The 20895-nt window shown below is 40.3% G+C and overlaps 3 protein-coding genes and 1 non-coding gene across 4 annotated transcripts; 3 read left to right on the plus strand and 1 right to left on the minus strand.

The window, feature by feature from the left end:
* Positions 1 to 1525: 1525 nt before the first annotated feature.
* Positions 1526 to 4588, plus strand: LOC117557681 (replication protein A 32 kDa subunit-like; the record flags this gene model as incomplete). The annotated part of the gene is given in 3 exon segments (XM_034233623.1): positions 1526 to 1648; positions 2368 to 2462; positions 4097 to 4588. Coding segments are annotated over 3 exon segments (306 nt in total), but the record flags the coding sequence as incomplete, so codon positions are not given.
* A 67-nt stretch (positions 4589 to 4655) lies between these two features.
* themis2 (thymocyte selection associated family member 2) lies at positions 4656 to 11086 on the minus strand. The gene is made up of 6 exons (XM_034233613.1): positions 10946 to 11086; positions 10477 to 10617; positions 9965 to 10390; positions 7827 to 9025; positions 6863 to 6971; positions 4656 to 6467 (listed from the first exon to the last, which is right to left on the minus strand). Exons 1-6 carry the CDS (start codon positions 11046 to 11048, stop codon positions 6355 to 6357), a joined length of 2091 nt encoding a protein of 696 aa, XP_034089504.1. The 5' UTR covers positions 11049 to 11086; the 3' UTR covers positions 4656 to 6354.
* A 2169-nt stretch (positions 11087 to 13255) lies between these two features.
* On the plus strand, positions 13256 to 19742 carry LOC117557832 (nuclear inhibitor of protein phosphatase 1-like). The gene is made up of 7 exons (XM_034233799.1): positions 13256 to 13370; positions 13825 to 13885; positions 14389 to 14542; positions 14972 to 15189; positions 16349 to 16493; positions 16827 to 16891; positions 17969 to 19742. The coding sequence occupies exons 1-7, from the start codon at positions 13318 to 13320 to the stop codon at positions 18320 to 18322; spliced, it is 1050 nt and encodes a 349-aa protein (XP_034089690.1). The 5' UTR covers positions 13256 to 13317; the 3' UTR covers positions 18323 to 19742.
* Positions 14156 to 14324, plus strand: LOC117557856. The gene has a single exon (XR_004570760.1).
* Positions 19743 to 20895: the final 1153 nt, after the last annotated feature.

A 20895-nucleotide genomic window follows, 5' to 3' on the forward strand; every position in this document is an offset into this window, starting at 1 on the left:
CTCTCTCTCTCTCTCTCTCTCTCTCTCTCTCTCTCTCTCTCTCTCTCTCTGTCTCTGTCTCTCTCTGTCTCTGTCTCTGTCTCTCTCTCTCTCTCTCTCTCTCTGTCTCTCTCTGTCTCTCTCTGTCTCTCTCTCTGTCTCTGTCTCTCTCTGTCTCTGTCTCTGTCTCTCTCTCTCTCTCTCTCTCTGTCTCTCTCTGTCTCTCTCTCTGTCTCTCTCTGTCTCTCTCTCTCTCTCTCTCTCTCTCTCTCTCTCTCCTCTCTCTCTCTGTCTCTCTCTGTCTCTCTCTCGTGTCTCTCTCTGTCTCTCTCTCTCTCTCTCTCTCTCTCTCTCTCTCTCTCTCTCTCTGTCTCTGTCTCTGTCTCTGTCTCTCTCTCTCTCTCTGTCTCTGTCTCTCTCTCTGTCTCTGTCTCTGTCTCTGTCTCTGTCTCTCTCTCTCTCTCTCTCTTCACTCTCTCCCAACTCTGTGTACTTCTCTGCACTGAGCCAGACAAACAGACAATCCTGTTTACAGTTGTCGCTCCTCTGTCTTCATAACAGTCAAAGCATGAGACTGAAGTTCCCACTGTGGTTCAAAATAATGCGCTGTGATGTGCAGTCGACACGGATGCGATCCGAATGATCTCACACAGTCCCTCGCCCTCCACAATGTTAATTGTCCTGCAAGCTGTAGCCACCGCCACCCATTTAGCTATAGCTGTTGAAAGCATGCTGCTCGTAGACGCCGTGTCCAGGCCTCTCCCCGGCAAACTTTCAATGGTCGTCTGCCGCAAGCGAGCGGCAGGAGCCGGGCTGTCAGCATCAGCTGTGTGCTTGGCTTGCTGTTTAAAACACCTTTTTTTGTATCCATATCTCTCGCTAGAATCTGCCAGCATCTAACAACAACAACAACAAGCCTTTGGGCTCTGAAACTACGGGGCGGGCCGAGGACAAATACACATGCGTTAATCGCACGTTAAAATAATTAGTGGCGTAAAAATAAAATGACGTTAACTTGACAGCCCTAGTTTTAACTGATGAGCTAAATATAAATTCACCCCGGATGCAGTTATCATAAATATAATAACCCAAACTGTCAGGATATTCAAGGCTATTCAAATGTGTAATTTTTAAGAAAAATTAGGAATTGTAACATCGGGGTCTATGGAGATGAACTCCCTCCTGGAGCCATTTCGAAAAACGTCCGGCGCCCTGGACGTTAGTTCTTGCTGAAAACCCCCTTTTTTAGGAAGACAGTTTAGCTCTTCGTGCTTAAAAATATGTATGTATGTATATGTATTATATATATGTATTCTTTATTTTAATCAATACAGAACCACATCAGTTTGATTCTGAAAATGACGTGGGTAGCATACTTGTTCTAGCACAGAAGAGTAAACTGTGTTTCCCTGAAGGGACATGAGGAAGTCACGTTTGTTCCTATCATGTTTCTAAGTATCTGTCTTCCTATTGTCTTTAGGGATGTTTTTTTGTTGTGCTGTTCCAGGCAATATGCTGACACAATTTATTTTTGTTTATCTTTCAGTTCAGTGCTGGAGGGGGCGCTAAGGTCGTGCCCACCTCACGACAGGACACAGGAAGCAAGGGAGAAGGCTATGCTGGCGCCACCGACATGGTTAACAACGGGTTGAGCGCAAACCAGAATCAGGTGAGCCTTAACGATGTCGTCAATTAGAATTACAAAGTCAACTCTATTGTCAATCTTCCAGTTTGTGTGTACAGACGGAGAGATCGAAATACCGTTTCCCACAATCCTGAATATAAAATGTATATAAAAATATGTGTGTGTTTATACCTATAGTATATACACAGAATCAAAGACACGTTTTTTACATGTGCACACATTAAGACCTAAATAAAAGCACAACAATCAATATATACAAAATAACAGTCAGATAGCCCAGCGTAAAAAGTGTCCGGTGCTGGAATTGAGTGTGTGGGGAGTTAGTGGCAGGGGGGGAGACACAACGACATGCTGACTGCAGTGGGGTTTGAACCAACGCTCTAACCCAAGGCGCCACAGCCACCATACTCAGGTGGTGTGTGCTGACCTGACAATGAAAGTTAAAATAGATGTGAATAATTAAGAAGAACGGCACACAAAAGAGCCATACAGTTTCAACCTCTGAATCGAACACATTCAACAATGATCTCTGGACAGAAAAGCGTGCAAATGAATGTGGAGAAGGACATTAAGAAGATGTGTCATTTGTTACGTCTTGCCCCTCCTTATTATATCTGAAATGCATGAACATGGTTTACTGAGGGGGAAAAAAGAGTATTTGGTTTCTGGAGCTGAAGGATGCTTCTGTATTTCCTCTGTGACGCTGCGTGCGGGTTTGAATGTGTCATTGCTCGTCTCACAAGGTGCTGAGTTTGATAAGAGGCTGCCCCGAGCCGCAGGGCATCAGCATCCAGGACCTGAAGCAGAGACTGGGAGGAACGAGTCTCCTTGTCATAAAGTAAGTCAAGTTCCCCTTTTTTATATCTTGTGAACAAAACAAAAAGTGAAGTCTATTTACTGCGTTGCACCCATATTAATATCCGAGCGTCCGATCAGTGATGCTGTCGGGGGACTTTTAGACGATGACTCATTGACTATGATCTCATTGTTGGCACTTTGTTTTCATAGCTTTCCTTTTTAAGACGAGACAAACGGGGTGAAGAATCCTAAGCGATTTCATAATTATATATATAATGCAAATATGAAAGCTTGTTGTTCTTTAGCATATAATGCATAGCAGGATTTCACAGAAGCTTATCCACATTGTAAGGGCGCTCTCCTGCAGCATTGGGTGGCTTCATTAGGTAAGAATAAATCTGTCACAAGAAAGGGAAGCTGCCTTTGAATGATGCTACTAACTATTTGTTTTCAGCATGAACAGACCCTGGATCAGCCGAACATTCAGGAACCTGGTAGCTGTTATTTGTTTATGTTAAGGAGTCAAAGTGGCTTAAATATAATCTGATAAACTGTCACTTTTTATTTGATAGACTTTCATTTATTTTATTTTAGTTATTTACCTTTATGGTATCCCAAATATGTCTCTATTTTATACTTCGTTATTTGTATTAATTTTATATGACGAATGTTATACTATTTAAAGCAGGGGTCAAACTCAAATACACAGTGGGCCAAAATAAAAAAACGGACTGGTTCAATGTTTATTGCAGAACTTATTGAAATGAACTTATTGCACATATTAAACCTGGAACTAACAAAGCTTAAATGATTGTCTATAAAAACAACATTAAACATTGAATAATCACTTGCATTCATTTCTTATGGCTCTATCTGCAGCTTTTCCTCAGTCATTTCTTATGATTACATTTTTCCACAGGCCAACAACAGCTTCAAAAAACCAAACATGCCCTGTTGTCGCAAGAAACATTTTTGAAAAGGAAACATCCATGTAAACTCAGGTTGCTGCTCTGTGATGCACACTAAGCCAGATACTTTCGCCACTGTATAGTTAGTTTAATAGGTTTTTTTTTCCGCCCCTCCCCCCCCCCCCCCACCCCCTTAACCTGTCTGCCTTTTTTCCCCTACTCCCCCCCCCCCCCCCCCCCCTACCCGACTTGTAAAGCGACCTTGGGTTTCCTGAAAGGCGCTATAAAAATATTATTTATTATTATTATTATACTTGGCATCTCATCCTGGATGCAAGTTCATCAATGTTTGGGCTCAGGCTCTGAGCTGAGGAGACCCTCAGGATGGAGTGAAGGTGCAATATACCAGCGGGTCAGATCTAATAGTAATTAGAAATTATCCTGCGGGCCGAAATTAAATCCACCAAGGGCCTGATTTGGCCCCCGGGCCTTGAGTTTGACACATGTGCTTTAAAGTCTTCTTTCTAATCTATACTCTTTTACTCTTCTGAATCACTTCCTACTTCATCATGTATAATTCTCACGGCTGGGAACCAACACATTTTTTGCATATTTTGCTAGAAAGGCAAGATGTTAAAAAAATCTATTTTCTCTTGATGTACTTATGGTTGCAGCTGCCCTTGTAAATGTGCACCATGTTATTTGTGTTGCTTGAAATTCATATGAAAAGACCCTAAAACATTTGTATTTCTTCGTTCTCTAACAGGCAAGCAGTGGAATTCCTAAGCAACGAAGGTCACATCTTCTCCACCATCGACGAAGATCACTACAAATCGACAGACAGCGACGATTAGATCCAGTTGTTTGAGTTGAATCTGATATGTCCTTCAGTCTGTTTAATAATAACTCAAAGCCTTCCCCTAAAACACAACCTCTGCCCGTGCCAATGCTAAAACTGAGTGACTTCCAATGATCCGTGTGAGTCGCGGCACTGTGGTCGGCGTTAGTTGAAGAACACATGGTTTATGTTGGTGAGGCTGTTGGTTGACACATCCTGTATCCTTAAGGTTGCTTCTGTATGTTGCCAGTCCCAGAGGTGTTGCTTTTTGAGGAAGTTGTTGTTGTTGGTAGTAAATGCTGTTTCTCTGTATTTCACACCATTTCTTTGTAAAGCATTTTGTAATTTTAAAAGATTTTGAAAGCAAGTACTTCGTTTTTTTGTCTGTTTAACTCGCATAATAAAATATTGTATAATTAACACATTCGTCTGTTTAGAGATTATTCAAGACATTTTAAATCTTAATGAAGCAATTTGTAGAAATGTGTTCAAATACAGGAGCACTTTATTTACATGAGTATTAAGTTGTGACGCCACAAAACGATACATTTGTTATCCTCCCACTTCAGATGTCTGTCTTTACTTGAATAAGTCCACCTGTTGTTCAGTTCAGTTGTGGGCAGGATGCAGACATGTAGAGCAAAAATATCTGTCTATAAATATCTAAACAAAGTAAAGTGGATTATGAAGCCTCGATGTTGTTGAGACAAACATCTTTAGTACAAAATAACAATACAGACAAATACATGTACAGTACGTTTGTATTTGAAGAAAAAAATGTAAACCTAAATGAAATGGGGAAATACAATGAACTTCTGCATTACTTTTTCATTTCATAAGTACCAAAAAAAGTGTTACAATGTTGTTCACACATGTTTTGGCTGTGACTTCCAGGGAGCCACTGCTATTTTGTGGTAAATGTGGTTAAGACCCACCCAGCTTTTGTTAACTTGTAAGTTTGCACGTATACTGTCGAAGGTTCACATTGCGAAACTCGTAAATATGCGTTTTTTGACCCAATATTCAACACTGGTGTTTTACAAGGGTTGTCGTGTTATACTGGAAAGCATTGCTGTCTCTTCAGGATGGTATATTCAGAGTAACGGCTGTGTACTGCACAATCAGACGTTATTATACACAAAATGACAAGCTACAGCCCCTGAAACTCTAGTTAAATACACAATATTCTCACAAGCTTGATTAAAAAGCACACATATACTGATACAACAAATGGTACAATAAATATGACAAGGGCAGTATGTTTATGATAAAGGTTTGCGACACAGCTGCAGCCACTTTCAATCATGAGGAGAATAAAGTGGTTAGAGCGCAGAAACAAAGGGTTGGAGACTCAAAGTGTTTCGCTGACCACATTAGAAGCAAGGTTGGTATGTTTTGATCCACTGCGAGACAATGTGTGGGCAAACATTAGCTAATCAAACTGTCCCCAAACTGAATGACTTCCCATGTTCTTGCCTATTGTTCACTTTGTTTGCACTCTAAACGTCTGATTAAAACAAGTCAGGACACAAGCCACCAAAAGCCCTGTGGGCTGTTATAAATCCTGTAAATCATCAAAGCAGTACCGGTAGAAGCTTATGTTTGATTAGTTTAATATTTAAAGAGGACATATCATTCTTATTTTCAGTTCCATATTTGTATTTAATGTCTCTACTGTGACATGTGTCCCTGCTTTAATGATCAAAAAGCTCTTAATTGTTCTCATGCTGCCTCTTTTCACCCTCTGTCTGAAACCAGAGCCCAGTATGTTGTGCTGGTTGTGATTGGTCAACCGCTTAGAGATGTCCCGCCCCTTAGCCTATCATGTACAGTGTGTTGGAGCTCTTATAGAAGAACGAGTGATGTCACTATGTTACAGACGTAAACAAAGGAGTCCAATTGAGGCGTTTCAGTTAAATGCACAAAAACCCATTTAACAAAAAATGTCCCAAATTGGGATCAATAAAGTATCATCTTATCTTATCTTATCTTAACACACTATAGGAAAGGGAAAACCCCAAAAAGCACGATAGGGCCTCTTCAGCGGAAATATCTAACCTTATTTAAACCCTTTCTTCTCTAAAAGAAATCAAGATGGAAGAGCATAAAAACACTGCAATATGCCATTTTCTTTTCAGTTCCCTCCGCCTATATTTGATTTGTTTCTGTCGTGGCAGGACATCATTTCAGTAAAACATGACATTCTCTTGCGCATCCTTCAGGATCGTGGCAAAAGTCTCATCCACAGTTTCATAGTCATGGTCGCTGTCCACATCTGGTGCGATTTCAGGCAGATGCACTGTGGGAGAAGAGAAGTACAGTTTATGTTGTATTCAGTAATGTTGTTTATTTGCAATATTGTTCCTCCTGTCAGCAAATCCAATAAACACAAACAAGTAATGAGTTGATATGCTAAGGCTAATCCTCTCAGTCATCGAGCTCTATTTCAAAGTTTCACAATTTTCTACTTCCTTTTTCACATACGGGTACTGTAATGTATCTGATATTAGGGATGTTGTGTCAATGCCACATGCCTTGTGACATAAATCCATCTAGACTAGAGAACCACTGTGTTTTAATTTGCATCTGAAAAAACACCCAAAATCATTTCCTCCTGCTTGAGTTACAAACAATAGTGGTCTTTTTTTTAATGAGTAACAATTTCTTTTTGAACGTCTGCATCCGGTTCTCCACCTTTTTTCTTGGAGTCCTCCCTTTGCACATAGGTGTTTGGCCGAGCATTGCCTGTAGTCACAGAGTGCTTTCGGGGTACTAATGGTGGAGGCTGATCAGTCAAAATACCCTGCACAAAAAGAGGAAGTTAGACACATTCAGCTTGATTAAACACACCACTTCTTCACCATGGCGAAAAGTGGAAGCATTGTGTTTCTGACCAGTTCACTGAGAGGCTCACTTCGAGAGTTCTCTAAGTCAAAAGTCACATTGTGGTGGGTTTCATAGAATTAGTTGAGATGCATGTTAAAAGAGACCGCCGAACCACAATGAACTTCGAATAGATCCTGTTTCCTGCATGCAAAGTTTCCCATGTAAAGATTTAAGGGTAAATCATTTAAGATACAAAAAGGTGTTGAAATATTGGTATTGTTTGGCAATTAAAACATGTTATCTATACAAAACTGTCTGTGTCCAATAACTCTATGTTATATGTTTACATACCTTGTGAATTAAAGTAAACTAAATACGGTATACTGTAAAATAATATACACTGACATTGACCATTTATCATCTGCCTAATGAGTAATATTTCTGTACTTAAATATGATTTTGTTTCTTTAACACATAATTGCTAGTACTTTAAAATATGGACGTATAAAACTAGTATCCATTCAATGTTTTAATCACAAAAAAATATGAAAAAGCTCATTTTCTTTAAATGGGTACTTCTGTATTTCAATTTCTTGACAATTCACTTCCATATTCCCTGAAACAGTTTCATGGTAACTATGTCTTGGATCAGCTTTTATCTCACTGTTGATCTTTTATAGTATAAAGTAATTTGTTTCTATTTAATATCAGTGTTGGTGGGTTCCTTTTACAAGCCCTCAGGTTTCTTTTTATCCCTCCTGTGCATTTACTTAATAATGTTTCCACTCTTACGTTTGAAATGCACAAATAAATAACTAAAATCCATACTTACTGGAGGCGGGGGAGCTGGGGGCCTTCGCTTGCCATCCAAAGTCAAAGTGGCTAACTCTGTGCTCGGGACGCTCTTGTTGGATGACTCTTTGATTGACTTTTTTGAGGGTTTTGATGGGGTTTTGAGAGACTTTGAAGATGACATATTTCGCTTAGGGGGTCGGGGTGGAGGAGCTGCGTCGTAGTTCCCCTGTTTGCGAAATTCATAAAAGAACATGTCTGTCACCTCAGTGACTCGGTCCAAATGGCATTTAGGGGGTTGGCTGCTGGGCCATGGAAGGGGGTCCTTGGTAAAATGGACAGACATAGAGAGCCACTCCGTTGGGATTTCAAAACAGTGTTCTGGCCTGTGTGCAAAGCTTGCCTGGATGGTGGGCTCCAACATGGCCGCCTCTATTCTGAGACACGCAAACCCAGCGAGTGGATCGGCTTCGAGTTCAGTGTCCCGGCTCACCACTTTAACATTCAGGGGCAAACTAAACTCCTTACCCAAGTCCTTGAGTTTGTACTTCTTGCTATCACTGAGTACTTCCACAAAGTGACCCTGCATGTACAGAGGCAGAACAATCTCCTCTCTGCCATTCTCCTGCATCACCTTGTCTTCATCTTCATCATCATCATCATCATCCCCATCGTCTGGGTCCTGGAGACGCAGACACAGCAGAGCCTCGACAAACTGCGTCTGTTCCTTGTTGCTTTCACAAGGCAGCTCCACGGTCTCACAGCGAACAACCTCCAGCTGTTCCCCCACACTGAGCGCAGGCAGGCCCTCCTCCTCACAGCTCCTCGTGACACCCACTTTCAGAGCTGGTGCCTGGGATGAAGCAACATGCAGCTCGTACACTGAATTAAACTCTCTCGGCCGCCTGCGGAATCGTCCACCGTATTGCTGAGACACCAGGAAGAACTGCTGAGACTTTCGGCTCTTCAGGCTGGATAACAGAACCATGGCTGTGGAGCTTTTCTTGTGGAAAATCAGGTTACTGCCCAATTTCATTTCTGACAGCCAGCTGCACTTGAACAGAGAGCGTGTCTCAGGGACTTCCAGTATCTCCACTACAGCAGGGAAGGATTCTTCCGGCTGGGAAAAGACCTCTGTCAGACTGAGCGGCGTCACAAAGTTCACGTCCTCGCACAGCTCAGTGGCATCGACCACATCCACCTCTAAGCTGGAGGGAAACTTCAACACGTTCTTCCTCACTGTAAAAAATAAACAATTGGGCTTTATCAGTGATGGAAAACAATGAAAAAACTGTTCCTCTAAGTATTGGTAGTGCGTGTACATTTAGCAGTACTGTTTAAAAAGCACGCCTCCATTAGGTAAATAAAGCTATTTATGGTCTTCAACATCATGTTCGGAAAGTCCCACTCACAAGTTCTCATTATGCAGATCATAATCTGTCACGATGAGTGTATATTATTATTGAGTGTATTATATTTTTGAACACTTGTGTATTGACCCTGGTCAAGGTGGCTCACATTTGTAATACTCTATGTAGTGCCAGGTAATGTCATCTAAAACAATGCACCATATTAGAAGGGGCCCTATTATGCTTTTTGAGCTTTCCCTTTCCTCTAGTGTGCTATAGGTTTCGTGCATGTTAATAGTCTGCAAAGGCTAAAATCCCAAATGTTCCCTCCAAAGAGAGTTTGGCTTCCTCAAGACATCTCTAAAGAGGCTGAGCAATCACAACAGAGCCAGCAAGTTAACCAATCAGAGCAGACTGGGCTCTCCATTCAGGGTTCAAAAGAGGCGGTATGAAAAAAATAAAGCACTTTTTGAACATTAGAGCATATAAACAAGTCTCAGTAGAGGCACAACATATATGATCCTGAAAATGAGCATATTAGGGCCCCTATAATGAGATCAACCTTGATTTTGTGAAATATATAGCTATACAACTACTAAATGTGGTGGTGAAAGTAAAAAATTACCTCTCAGATGTGTGAGGCATTAAATAGAAACAATTTAAAACTGTAACTATTAATCATAATAGAGTGTAGTACTTGAGTACTTTCACATGTCATTTACATTCATTTGATTCAATTTCAATCAACAGATAAACAAAGTGAAAATAATAACCATGATATAGCCCAGATGCAGATCACTTTTTAAAGAAAGTATTAGGGTATTCTTACTGCTCATGATGGCGTGGACCGTGTATATTGGACAGAGGACCAGGGGCCGATCACACTTGGTTGTGTTGATGAAGCGAAACTTTCGACTGCACAGGCAGGGCGAGGACATGATTTCTCTCAGAGTGAAGCGCTCCTCACTTTCACACACTTTGAACTCCCCTTGGGCAGAAAGTGGGATACACACTTCTGCAGAGGTTTCCTGTTGTCCTTTAACATGGCAGCGCACATGATCCACCTCACCCTCACGCCGCTCGATGGAGAGCACTGTCAAAGCTCGGCCTGCCCCCAGTGTGAAGTTTCCAACAGTTATCTTTGAGCGGTTGGTGAAAGTGAAGGGAAGACAGGACTCCAGGTCCAGGGGCCTCAGGCTCACCATCTCCTCCACTGAAGTGTACGGCATCTCCTCTGGAACAACCTTGAACAAACCTGAGAAAGAGAAACAAGTGTCGGTGTTCAGCTGAGACACAAAATGAGGTGTTCTCACCAGAATCTTATCTGTAGCTCAGACCGACCTGTGTGGTTGATAGGAAGCTCAAACTTCTCATCGTTGCTGATGTCTTCGCAGGAAACCGATAGGAGCTCAATGTCAATGACCTTTATTAGATCCCCAGTAGAAAAGCAGACTTCACTCCCAGAAAGTTCATATATAGACCCTGAAACGGAGAACGGGAAATAGAGCAAAGCTAAATACCAAGATCATCATTTAACAGTGAGCAGATATTTTAAGCACGAATAACCAACAAAAAGATAATGCTCTGTGTCTTTCCACAACAAGGTCTGACCTGGGGTTTGGCAAAGAAGGAAACGTAAATACAATATAGATTTAAAAGTATAGATATAAACAGATAATACAACAATCCAGACAGTTTACCATGTAGCCATTTTATCTCTTCAAATAATCTCTAACCCACTCAGCTGTGTCCTCACCTCATCTACTCTCACATTATCAGTTCACAATGAATAAAACAATCAAATGCCTACCTTGGAAATACACTCCAGAGCAAACTTGTAAAATTGTTGGTAGACAAGATTTGTCCAATGAGGCAATGAACTGTTGAAGTGACAGCGCAGTCGTGCCTGCCATCACTGCTGCTTCAGTGAGCTGCGATCAGAAGTGAAGGCTGACAGAGTGACAACCCAAGCATAAAAGGTTGTTGCCTCTCAGTCAAAACCACAAAATTGAATGAGGAAGTAACAGGATATCTTTGCACGGTGCATGTACAGGCGGAGGACCGATTCTATGAGTAATGCTTTGTAGTACTGTTGATGTGTAATTAATATTTCTAAATTATAAATTCATTTGTTTTCACATAAAGAACATAGAAGCTGATATTCTAATCCAGACTATTTAAAGGAAATGGGTCAAACTTTACACACGTGTTTGTGTGTTGATTCATACAATACATACGTAGGCTACAATTCCTGGTACAATAAAATGTACATATATGACAAGTATAATCAATTTAGTTTCAAGGACTAAAAATTCCAAGACACATCATCATGCTGTTGCATGTCGAGCAGGTGCAAACGTTGTCTTGTTGAAACCACAACGTGTTGTATCTTGTAAAGACTGTGGAAGGATTTCACAGGGCCGAATATAATTTGTTCCCCAATCTATTGCAAAACACTGACACAAAACCACACAAATAATAGTTTATACTTGACAGAAAGGACAGAGGCTACATGTTTAACCCAGACAACCAGAAGAGGGTTTCCTTGAGCTGTTAAGGAGCTACTTTTAGTCCTACAAAGTACCCTATGACACAGCCTCCATGCAAGGAACGTACCCTCTGTTCACTTGAGAAATAGACAGCCCCCTCACTTCCTTGTGCTGATCTCCTCCCACCTCTATGACACGACAAAATAACCCCGCAGTATCGGACAAAACCCACAACACTTTCCGAATGAAACCCTTGTTGAATCTCTTCAGCAACCCCTGCCCCAAACGCTATCTTTTCAAAACCACGCGTGTACTGAAATGGATGTATGTGTTTTTCAGCAAGCACAGTCGAGAATTAAGATGCAAGCCCCCTGCAACAAAATATGACATCAGACAAACTTGTGTTTTTCAGGTTTATCAAACCACCAGCTCTCCATAACAACTCAAATCAGTTTACATTTTGTTTTCTTTCTGCAACATACCTATTTTCAGTGATTTGAGGGACTTTGTATTCTACCTCACTACAATTCAGAGGTAAATCATGTACTTTTATTCCACTACATTTCTTTTATACCTTTAGTTACTTTCCAGATTTGAATGAATATTATGAAATTAAATCAACACTTAAATAAGACTTTAGTTACACCTGGAGACACATTCACCTGTTACCTTGCACTGCACAGAGGAATTTAAATTAGCTGCACCGTGATAACACATTATTGCATCAATAATTATAATCAAAACATATAGCATATTTTGAAATGGACCAATCTGCTCAATGAGCAGAACTTTTGGTACTTATATGTATATTTTGATGCCAATAATTGTATACTTTTACTTCAGTAAGATATTGATTGCAGTACTTTTACTTGAGTATTCCTGCTCTTTGGTATTTTTAATTAAGTATACCATTAGAGTACTTATTCCACCTCTGCCTATTTTGGGTCAGAAGTCTACAATGAGAACCTCCTCCAGTTTACATAGGCCTAGTTAGTTTTATTACAAGTAAAGTCTTGTTTACTGTATTGTCCCTCATTTGATATTAACACAGGGCGAGTATCATGATAACCTTTCTCTGCGGTCCTGGGTCTCATCATACTACTTCCCTGATGGCTCCCAGCCTCCCACAGGATTGTTTTTGACATCTTCGTGGATTCATCTTCTTATTATACACACATGCATTTCCAAACATTCTAGCGTAGTCTACCTACGCTGTAAAATGTATTATCTCTTCAATTTACACACGGCATCAATTGCACGTATGTCCGTCCTGGGAGAGGGATCCCTCCTCTGTTGCTCTCCCTGAGCTTTCTCCCATTTTTCTTTACTGTGGGTTTTTCTCTGGAAGTTTTTCCTTGAACGATGTGATGGTCTATCATACTGATATTCTGCACAAACTGTGCTGTTTGTATTTGCTGTAAAGTGTCTAACTGTAGAGTATTTTTATTACAGCACTTGACCAAAAATTGTTTAAAAATGTGCTATATAAATAAAACTTGATTTGATTTGATAACTTTGCTAAATTTCAGTTTAAATCGTGGACATACAAGTTTCATTTAAAATATTTGATGGTTTTATTTAGATGTAACCAGCGGATGTAACGTGTTAGAGTTTTAAGACTACAACTCCCAGGCCAGTTAACCAAAGTGATGTTTTCCCAGCATGCATCTCGGCTGTGAGAAGATGAGGCAAGATGGCGACTAAAATAATCAAAGAGAGTGCTCCTCCCTTTGATTGTCCATCATGGTGAGCAAAATGCACATGCTAAAGTTGTACCTGTTTGTTTGTAATGCCATACCAAAGGCACATGAGCAGAGCCGCGTACCCTCATTTATATAACTTACCTTTAACCTAGAGAAAAGCTTGTAGTTACTGTAGCTATCATTAGCAACCAAGCTAGCTAGCATGCTAACCAATGAACGCTGGTGTCCTTTTTCTTCTTCGTCCTTTTCTAAACAAGTTGCTGCATATGCATGGTTTTATAAGTGTCGTTTATGAGCAGAAGCCGTCCAGTTATAACGATAGGGCATTTTAACATTGTATTGGTCTGTTATAGCATTGCATAGCTGACGACCGCTTCAATGTTAACGTTTTCATGAGATGATTTACAGCAACAAACCTTTAAATACCACCTTTGCACAAATGCACCAAAGGTAGACTCTTTAAATGTTCAGAAAGTTCATAATCTTTTTCCTTTCAGGGCAGGAAAGCCACCACAAGGACTCCATCTAGACGTGATGAAGGGAGACAAATTAATGGAGGTAACTTTTAAGGTTTTCTTTTTTACTTCATGTATCAGTGACCTTGCCATACATCTGTAAGGTTAGTTTAGTAACTCATTTGGTCAAATACATGTAGTGGAGTAAAAAGTACAGTATTAGCTTCCAAGAGGAGTCGGGGTATAAGAAGCATACAATACAAATACTCAAGTAAAGTACAAGTACCCCAACATTTAAGTACAATACATGGGTAAATGTACTTCACTACATTGGACCGCTGCATGTACAATACTACTATTCAACGACAGTTGAATGCACCAGATACACGCCTGACAGTCCACTTGGTCCCAGAGGTGTTGAACACTTCTGGGACTTTCTATGGCTGCATGGCTTCAAATGGTGCGAGAACATCATCAGCCCTGACATTTAAGCTTTTCAGTGGAAAGCAACACTGTGTGAGTTATGGCTCAGAGGCACAGACAGATTGTTTACAGAAATATTCTGTTTGAAAATGACTGACTCACAGAAACTGTCTCTCCCTGTAGAAACTGATCATAGACGAAAAGAAGTATTACTTGTTTGGGAGAAACCCCGATTGGTGCGACTTCACCATCGACCATCAGTCGTGCTCGCGTGTCCACGCTGCCCTGATCTACCACAAACACCTGAAAAGGGTCTTTCTCATTGACCTCAACAGCAGTAAGTCATCATTCTCAGTTCCACTTTAAATGTTTGATATACATGTATGTTCAAATGGTGGAAAAACTAATACAACTCTCAGAGGTTATTTGCTTGAGACTCGATTGACAAAACATGTATTTGCAACTATTCTAGTCATATTTTATGTAATTCAGTTAACATCACTTTGCTCCTCAAGTGTTCCACCTCTTCTGTCTCAAACATCTTTAAGTGTTCATTTAATTTTGAAATGAAAAAGCATTTGGAACATTTTACTTTTGGATTTGAAAACATTGTAATTGACTTTTTTTAACCATCTCGTTTCTGTGTTTATAGAAAAAGTAATAATTATGAATCACATTCTATTAATTTCCACTATAATGTAACACATCTGTAAAGTAATCTGTCCTTACATATGCAAACCTCTTTATTGAATTGTTTTTATTTTAGCACACGGTACCTACCTTGGACACATCCGTCTGGAGGGACAAAAGCCTCAGCAAGTTCCCATAGACTCGACGATATCTTTTGGGGCGTCAACAAGAACCTACACCATCAGAGAGAAACCCCAAACCCAGGGCACCGCCGGCACAGGAGACAGTAAGACCGGAGAGGATGAGGAGCTGAAAGGACTGCTAGGGCTTCCTGAGGAAGAGACAGAGCTGGAGGTACGTCTAGTTTCTCAATAATAACAATATTATCGTGCTCTAAAACATGAACTGTATAAAGGAGAAATAAAATGGATGCATCTTGTGTTTTAATCATAACATTTGTTGCCTGCAAATTGCTGTTTTAGGTAGACTGCTAACATTACATTGCATTTAGCTGACGCTTTTATCCAAAGCGACTTACAATAAGTGCGTTCGACCAACAAAATACAAACTTGAAGAAAACAGAATCATATAAGTACATCAGGTTTCATAGAGCCAAACATTTCAAGTGCTACTCAACTGGCTTTAGGTAAGCCAGTCCTTTATTAGTATATAAGTGCTTTGTTAATCGTTCTGACGCTCGAAGTGGAGTCGAAAGAGATGAGTTTTCAGTTTGCGCCGGAAGATGTGCAAGCTATCTGCCGTCCTGATGTCAATGGGGAGCTCATTCCACCATCTTGGAGCCAGGACAGCAAACCCACGTGTTTTTGCTGATGAGAACGGTGTAATAGATGCACCACACTGTTTATGTGTTTCAGTCCTTTTTCACTCAAATAAATAAAGATACGATTATTCAGTCAAATCTGTTCCTCTTCCCTAGATATCATGTTCACAGCATTTAGAATTTGATGCGCAAAAAATATCCTTATGATTAGCATAGTTCCAAAATGTCATTTCCAAAGATAGCCTCAAACTCATAGTCAAATGTGTGACTGCGAGCAGCTTAGATTACTCAGATATCAGTGTCATCTTTTCAAAGCTTGTATGAGTGGTAGAAAAGCACAAATCCGTTTGCCACCATTTGAGGAACATCGTATTAACATAAGATTACATTACATGTTACATGTTAGACGCTTTTATCCAAAGCGACTTACATACTCAGTACTGTGGACAATCCCCACAGGAGCCATTTGGGGTGAAGTGTCTCAGGGACACAACGACATGCTGACTGCAGTGGGGTTTGAACCTGTGCTCCCCTGATCCCAACACCAACGCTCAATTCCACTGCGCCACACCAACGCACTAGAGCCTAAGATGATTACAATTCCTGTTTATATCCTCTTATTAACACGTCTTGTCTTTTTCCTGTTTATTAGCTGGCTCATTCTGGTGTTTTGTCCTGTTGTAAAGTAGTTACATCTTGAAATTAATATATTTTCTGTCTGCCTCCTTTCAGAACCTGACGGAGTTCAACACGGCACACAACAAGCGCATCTCCCTACTGACCATCGAGGAGGGCAATCTGGAAATCCAGAGACCTAAGAGGAAACGGAGAAACTCCAGGGTCACCTTCAACGAGGACGACTCCATCATCAACCCAGGTACGACTCAAAGTGACAGGCGGTATAACTGTAAAAACAAAACATCTGTCCTTCTAACTGTTACGGATTTTTGTAGTTGATTGCTCTCCCTTTGAAGTCCTCCCTTGGTAAATGATTTGTAAGAATCTTGACGTTTCATTTAACTGAGAAAGAAATGATTAAAGAGGATTACATTTGTAAGGCTTTTACAAACAGGTAACATACTAATAATGTGTTTTAGATCTAACTTGCATACTGTAAATATAACCAAGCTATTCCCCGTACAGTTCTACTTTGTAAGAGAACAAATGCACTGTCAAATACATTGTAACACTTTCTTTTAAATTCTTGCAGAGGACATAGACCCCTCGGTGGGACGGTTTAGAAACATGGTGCAGACTGCTGTCATCCCGATCAAGGTAAGCTTCAGTTTTGTCCCAGGTGCAGCTGGTGTAACTGATCCATTTCAATCAAAAATATGAACTTTACTCATTTTGTATAACAATTTGATCATTTGGAATGGGCTAAATGTGTGACCTGTAGAGCTTTGTGAATACTAACCAAGCTTGTTTTACTGCTGCCAAACACACTATTTAGATATATTAGGAGCTTGTGTTTAATTTCTAACGCCATGTGACTGATGACGCCCAAAGCTTCAAAGTCACATGGCTCTTAACACGGGGCTTCATCCAGTTTTAAAGTTTTACAATCTAATAAGCTAATGAAATAAACTTGATTACATATAATTATCCGCCGTGGTGTTACAACACAAGAGCGCAGAGTTGACTAATTAGAGTCCAATGTTGCATTAATAACCGTTTTACTGTAACACAATACCATTTCCTTACAAACTATTTTACAAAGTGGGGCAAGTTATTTGACCCATATATAAGAGCTGCTTCAGGCTTTCAAGAATATTGTTATTGTACCAAACAGGGTTGCAAAACGAAATGCAGTTGTAGTTGATTTGCAGGGAAAAAAACGGTAAAACAAAATGAGAAGTGCATTCCTGTAGTGCATTAAATTAGCATCAGGATTGGATGATTGGTGAAAAATGGTCAATTCTCCTTGCAGAGAATCTGGCAGGCATCTTAACATAAAAAAAATCAACATCCAGGACAAATCTGACATATGAGCAGCAAATAGAAACTCAGTCTTCCTCCAAATTCCTGCTTTTTGGCTTTGTGGTTCGCCAGCCAAAAGCTTGACCCGAGATGCCACCATGGAGCCAGGTCTCTTAAAAAAAATGTGGGCCCATCTCCCGCTACTGGGTTAGCCTGAGTCTTATTTTCCTGTGACTAACATCAGCCTGTGCTGTTCTCAGTCCAACCCCTGAGCTTCCTTCTCCGAGTCTGATGAGTGTAAATCTGTCATAGTGCTACAGTAATAAAGGTATACGTTGTAATAGCCACCACATGACAGTGTTTGCTGCATTTGAACCCCGGAAACGTATTTGGTCCATCCTTAATGACTTGACTCTGTCCTCCCTGCTGCAGAAACGCAGATCAGAGGGCCACAACACGCTGGGTCTCGATGACATGACTTCAAAGCGCATCCACAGCTACAACTTGGGCAGTGGTCTCTACGGGGACTTGCCGCCCACCAGTCATGAGAACCAGCCGACAGGAGCTCCAGGAGGGGCTTCTATGCAGGGAGGGCTTCCTCTGCCCTTCCCTAACCCAGCACCAGAGGTGGACCTGGACCCTGAAGCCCACCGGCCTCCTATCACACTCAACCCCACCCCCGTCATAGCCCCCTACCTTCCAGAGACCCACAACGAGCCACGCAAAAAGAAGTATGCCAAAGAAGCTTGGCCGGGGAAAAAACCCACCCCTTCACTACTCATCTAACGGGTCTGTTGAAGTTCCCAGCAGATACATCATGGACTGTGACCTGGCTGAGATGGAGTCGTTCATTCTCAAGCTCCTTTTTTAATTTGTTACTCGTTGTCATCGAAAAAAGGATCAACACAATGTCCTTGTGGTCTGTCATAAGATATCTACTGTGCGTCACCAAGGCAGCAGTTGGTCAGAAAACGGCAAAGGCTTGTTGATTGTGAACACAATTAACGTACATTTACAGGGCGTAGCATGTGAGTCTCGGAGTGACACATGTCGGCCTGTGAGTGACGGCTACCTGGGTGGCATGGATGATGCCGAGTTATGTTTTGGATGTAACTTTGGAATTTTTTTACTTAACATGTTTCAGGTTTTCTTTTCCCTCCCATGTTTTGATAATGCTGTTAAAGAAATGGCACATGTACTTTTTATATAAAATATTTGACTGAGAAGTCAGAGAATCCAGACTTGAAGTCAGTTTCACAACACAGGGCTGCTTTTTATTTGGAACACCTAATGATTCAATGTGAAACATTTTCAATACATGTATTAGACCGTTATTATCACAACTGCGTTATGTATTTGTCACATTAGCCACTAGATGGCGACTTGTGGACAATGGTCAGAGTTTTCAGTCCGGTTTAGTTGCAGTCTCTGGCCTGTTGCACTAACTTTAACCGTTGGCCAATACTTGGTATCCCATTCGAGTAGTGCTTTTCCAGTATAATGAGTTGAACATGGTTTTCCTCCGCATACTATACCTACAAGGATTTCTTTGACAGTTTCTATGTTGGCAATTCATTGGATTGACGCTACGTAGTAACAGTGTTGAAGAGTTGAAATGGCAGCACAGTAACAAAAACAAACTTTGCTGTACAATCAAAAAAGGTAGTAAAAACAAAACAGATTTAATACGTTTTAATGTTAATTTAGTGTGTTTTTCAAATCAAACAGTGCGGTGCATTTGACCCTTAACTGACAATGAGACATAGTAACAGCCTTTGCACAGTAGCAGAACATCTGAGTGTCCACCTGGTGAACACTGTCATCCCATGAAATGGTGTCCTTACTTCTGGGGTTTTCATTCAAAGCTTGACCGTAGTGCGGACAGGAAATGAAGGAGAGGGGGAAGTGCCCTGGAACAGAAGACCTTATCACAGAGGGACATTAAACCATATCTATCTTGCTGTAAACAAATGGGTGAGTTGTTTTTAAAAAACGAGCCTTAGTTGATGGAAATATCACATGGCCTTAATGTTTTATAGGAAGCTCAAGTGGCCATTTCATGGGATCTTTTCGAAAGATTGGAGATATGATAAATCAAAAAACGAGGTGTTTCACGTTTACAAACTGTGCTGGTGACTAAATGTCCTTGTAGGAGTGTGGATTTTGTAATCATATGACTGTAAATAAAAAATGAATTACTTTTGAATCATTACTCTGGAATGTCTTTAGCTGGGATTATAATAATGTTGCATTTGGGCAAATATGATCTGCCTATACACCATGAAAGGTCTTTATAAAAGCAGCTTATTTGATTACTTATTGGCAAACCACAGAATGAGAGCCCTGGTTATTGTTTTATTTAGCTTCCAAGACTTTATTCTGGAGATAACCATTGACCAGATAGCTATGTGAGCCGAGTTAGTTCACGTGCAACAGAATATTCTCTTCTTCCCATAAACAAACATCGAAGTACACTTAAGATAATGTTTACACCTTATGGCTATCAAGTCTTCCACCAAGCCAAAATGTAACCCTAAAAGCCTGAATAGCTTTCTCTGTTTTTTTTTTACTGACAGCTACTTTCCATAAATAATAAAGCATAAAATAAAACATTTTATTTATTAACAATAAAATAATTTAAAGAATCCAATGTGTATAACAATTAATTCTTTACACATTTCAAATGTTTTATTTATTCTGTGTTGATTTAAAAAAATGGAGAATGAATGGAATGGAAAAAGTGCTTTATTATAAAATATTTAACGTGAGGAGTCAGGAAAGTGAAAGAATCAAAATACATGGCTGATTTTGAAAATGTAATGATTCAATGTGAACGATTACACCACATTACATAAACCAGGGTTTCCCACACATAGATAGTCCAGTGGTTCTCAAACTTTTTTCAATAATGTACCCCCTTTGAAAAAAAAATTCAGCCAAGTACCCCCTGATCAGCGCAAAAACTATTTGTTAAGGAAAAAATGCCTATATAAAGAGGTACAGCACAGTGCTGCACCATCAGTGTCTGATTTATTGAAACAACAACATTGTAACTGAGAAACACTTAAATGCTACATCGTATGGAGTCAGATTTGGGTCAATATTCTCGCACGTAAAACAAGCTACTTGATTGATTGATTGATTGATTGATTGAAAAGTTTATTAACAGCTTGTATATTGGGTACAGTACAGTACAGCTCAAAACATACAATTGTTAAGGGGATGCAGACCAGAGAAAGACTTTCGTCTTGTTTACATCAGGGTCCCCCATTTCCAATTCATCATGTCATTTAAGACATATAAGACATATTTGACATACAGATGGCTTATTTACAATTTACATACAGGTGGTTTTTTTA

The sequence above is a fragment of the Gymnodraco acuticeps genome, unplaced genomic scaffold (assembly GCF_902827175.1).
Source record: "Gymnodraco acuticeps unplaced genomic scaffold, fGymAcu1.1, whole genome shotgun sequence".
Taxonomy (NCBI): Eukaryota; Metazoa; Chordata; class Actinopteri; order Perciformes; family Bathydraconidae; genus Gymnodraco; species Gymnodraco acuticeps.

Bases quoted from the DNA above. Each gene is read 5' to 3' on its own strand.
- themis2 (XM_034233613.1), bottom strand. From the start codon at position 11,048: ATGGCAGGCACGACTGCGCTGTCACTTCAACAGTTCATTGCCTCATTG. The intron at 10,618-10,945 runs GTAGGCATTTGA...TCTCCGTTTCAG, and splicing joins CTCTGGAGTGTATTTCCAAG to GGTCTATATATGAACTTTCT. The intron at 10,391-10,476 runs GTCGGTCTGAGC...TCTCTTTCTCAG, and splicing joins GCTTCCTATCAACCACACAG to GTTTGTTCAAGGTTGTTCCA.
- LOC117557832 (XM_034233799.1), top strand. From the start codon at position 13,318: ATGGCGACTAAAATAATCAAAGAGAGTGCTCCTCCCTTTGATTGTCCA. The intron at 13,371-13,824 runs GTGAGCAAAATG...TTTTCCTTTCAG, and splicing joins CCCTTTGATTGTCCATCATG to GGCAGGAAAGCCACCACAAG. The intron at 14,543-14,971 runs GTAAGTCATCAT...TTTTTATTTTAG, and splicing joins TCTCATTGACCTCAACAGCA to CACACGGTACCTACCTTGGA.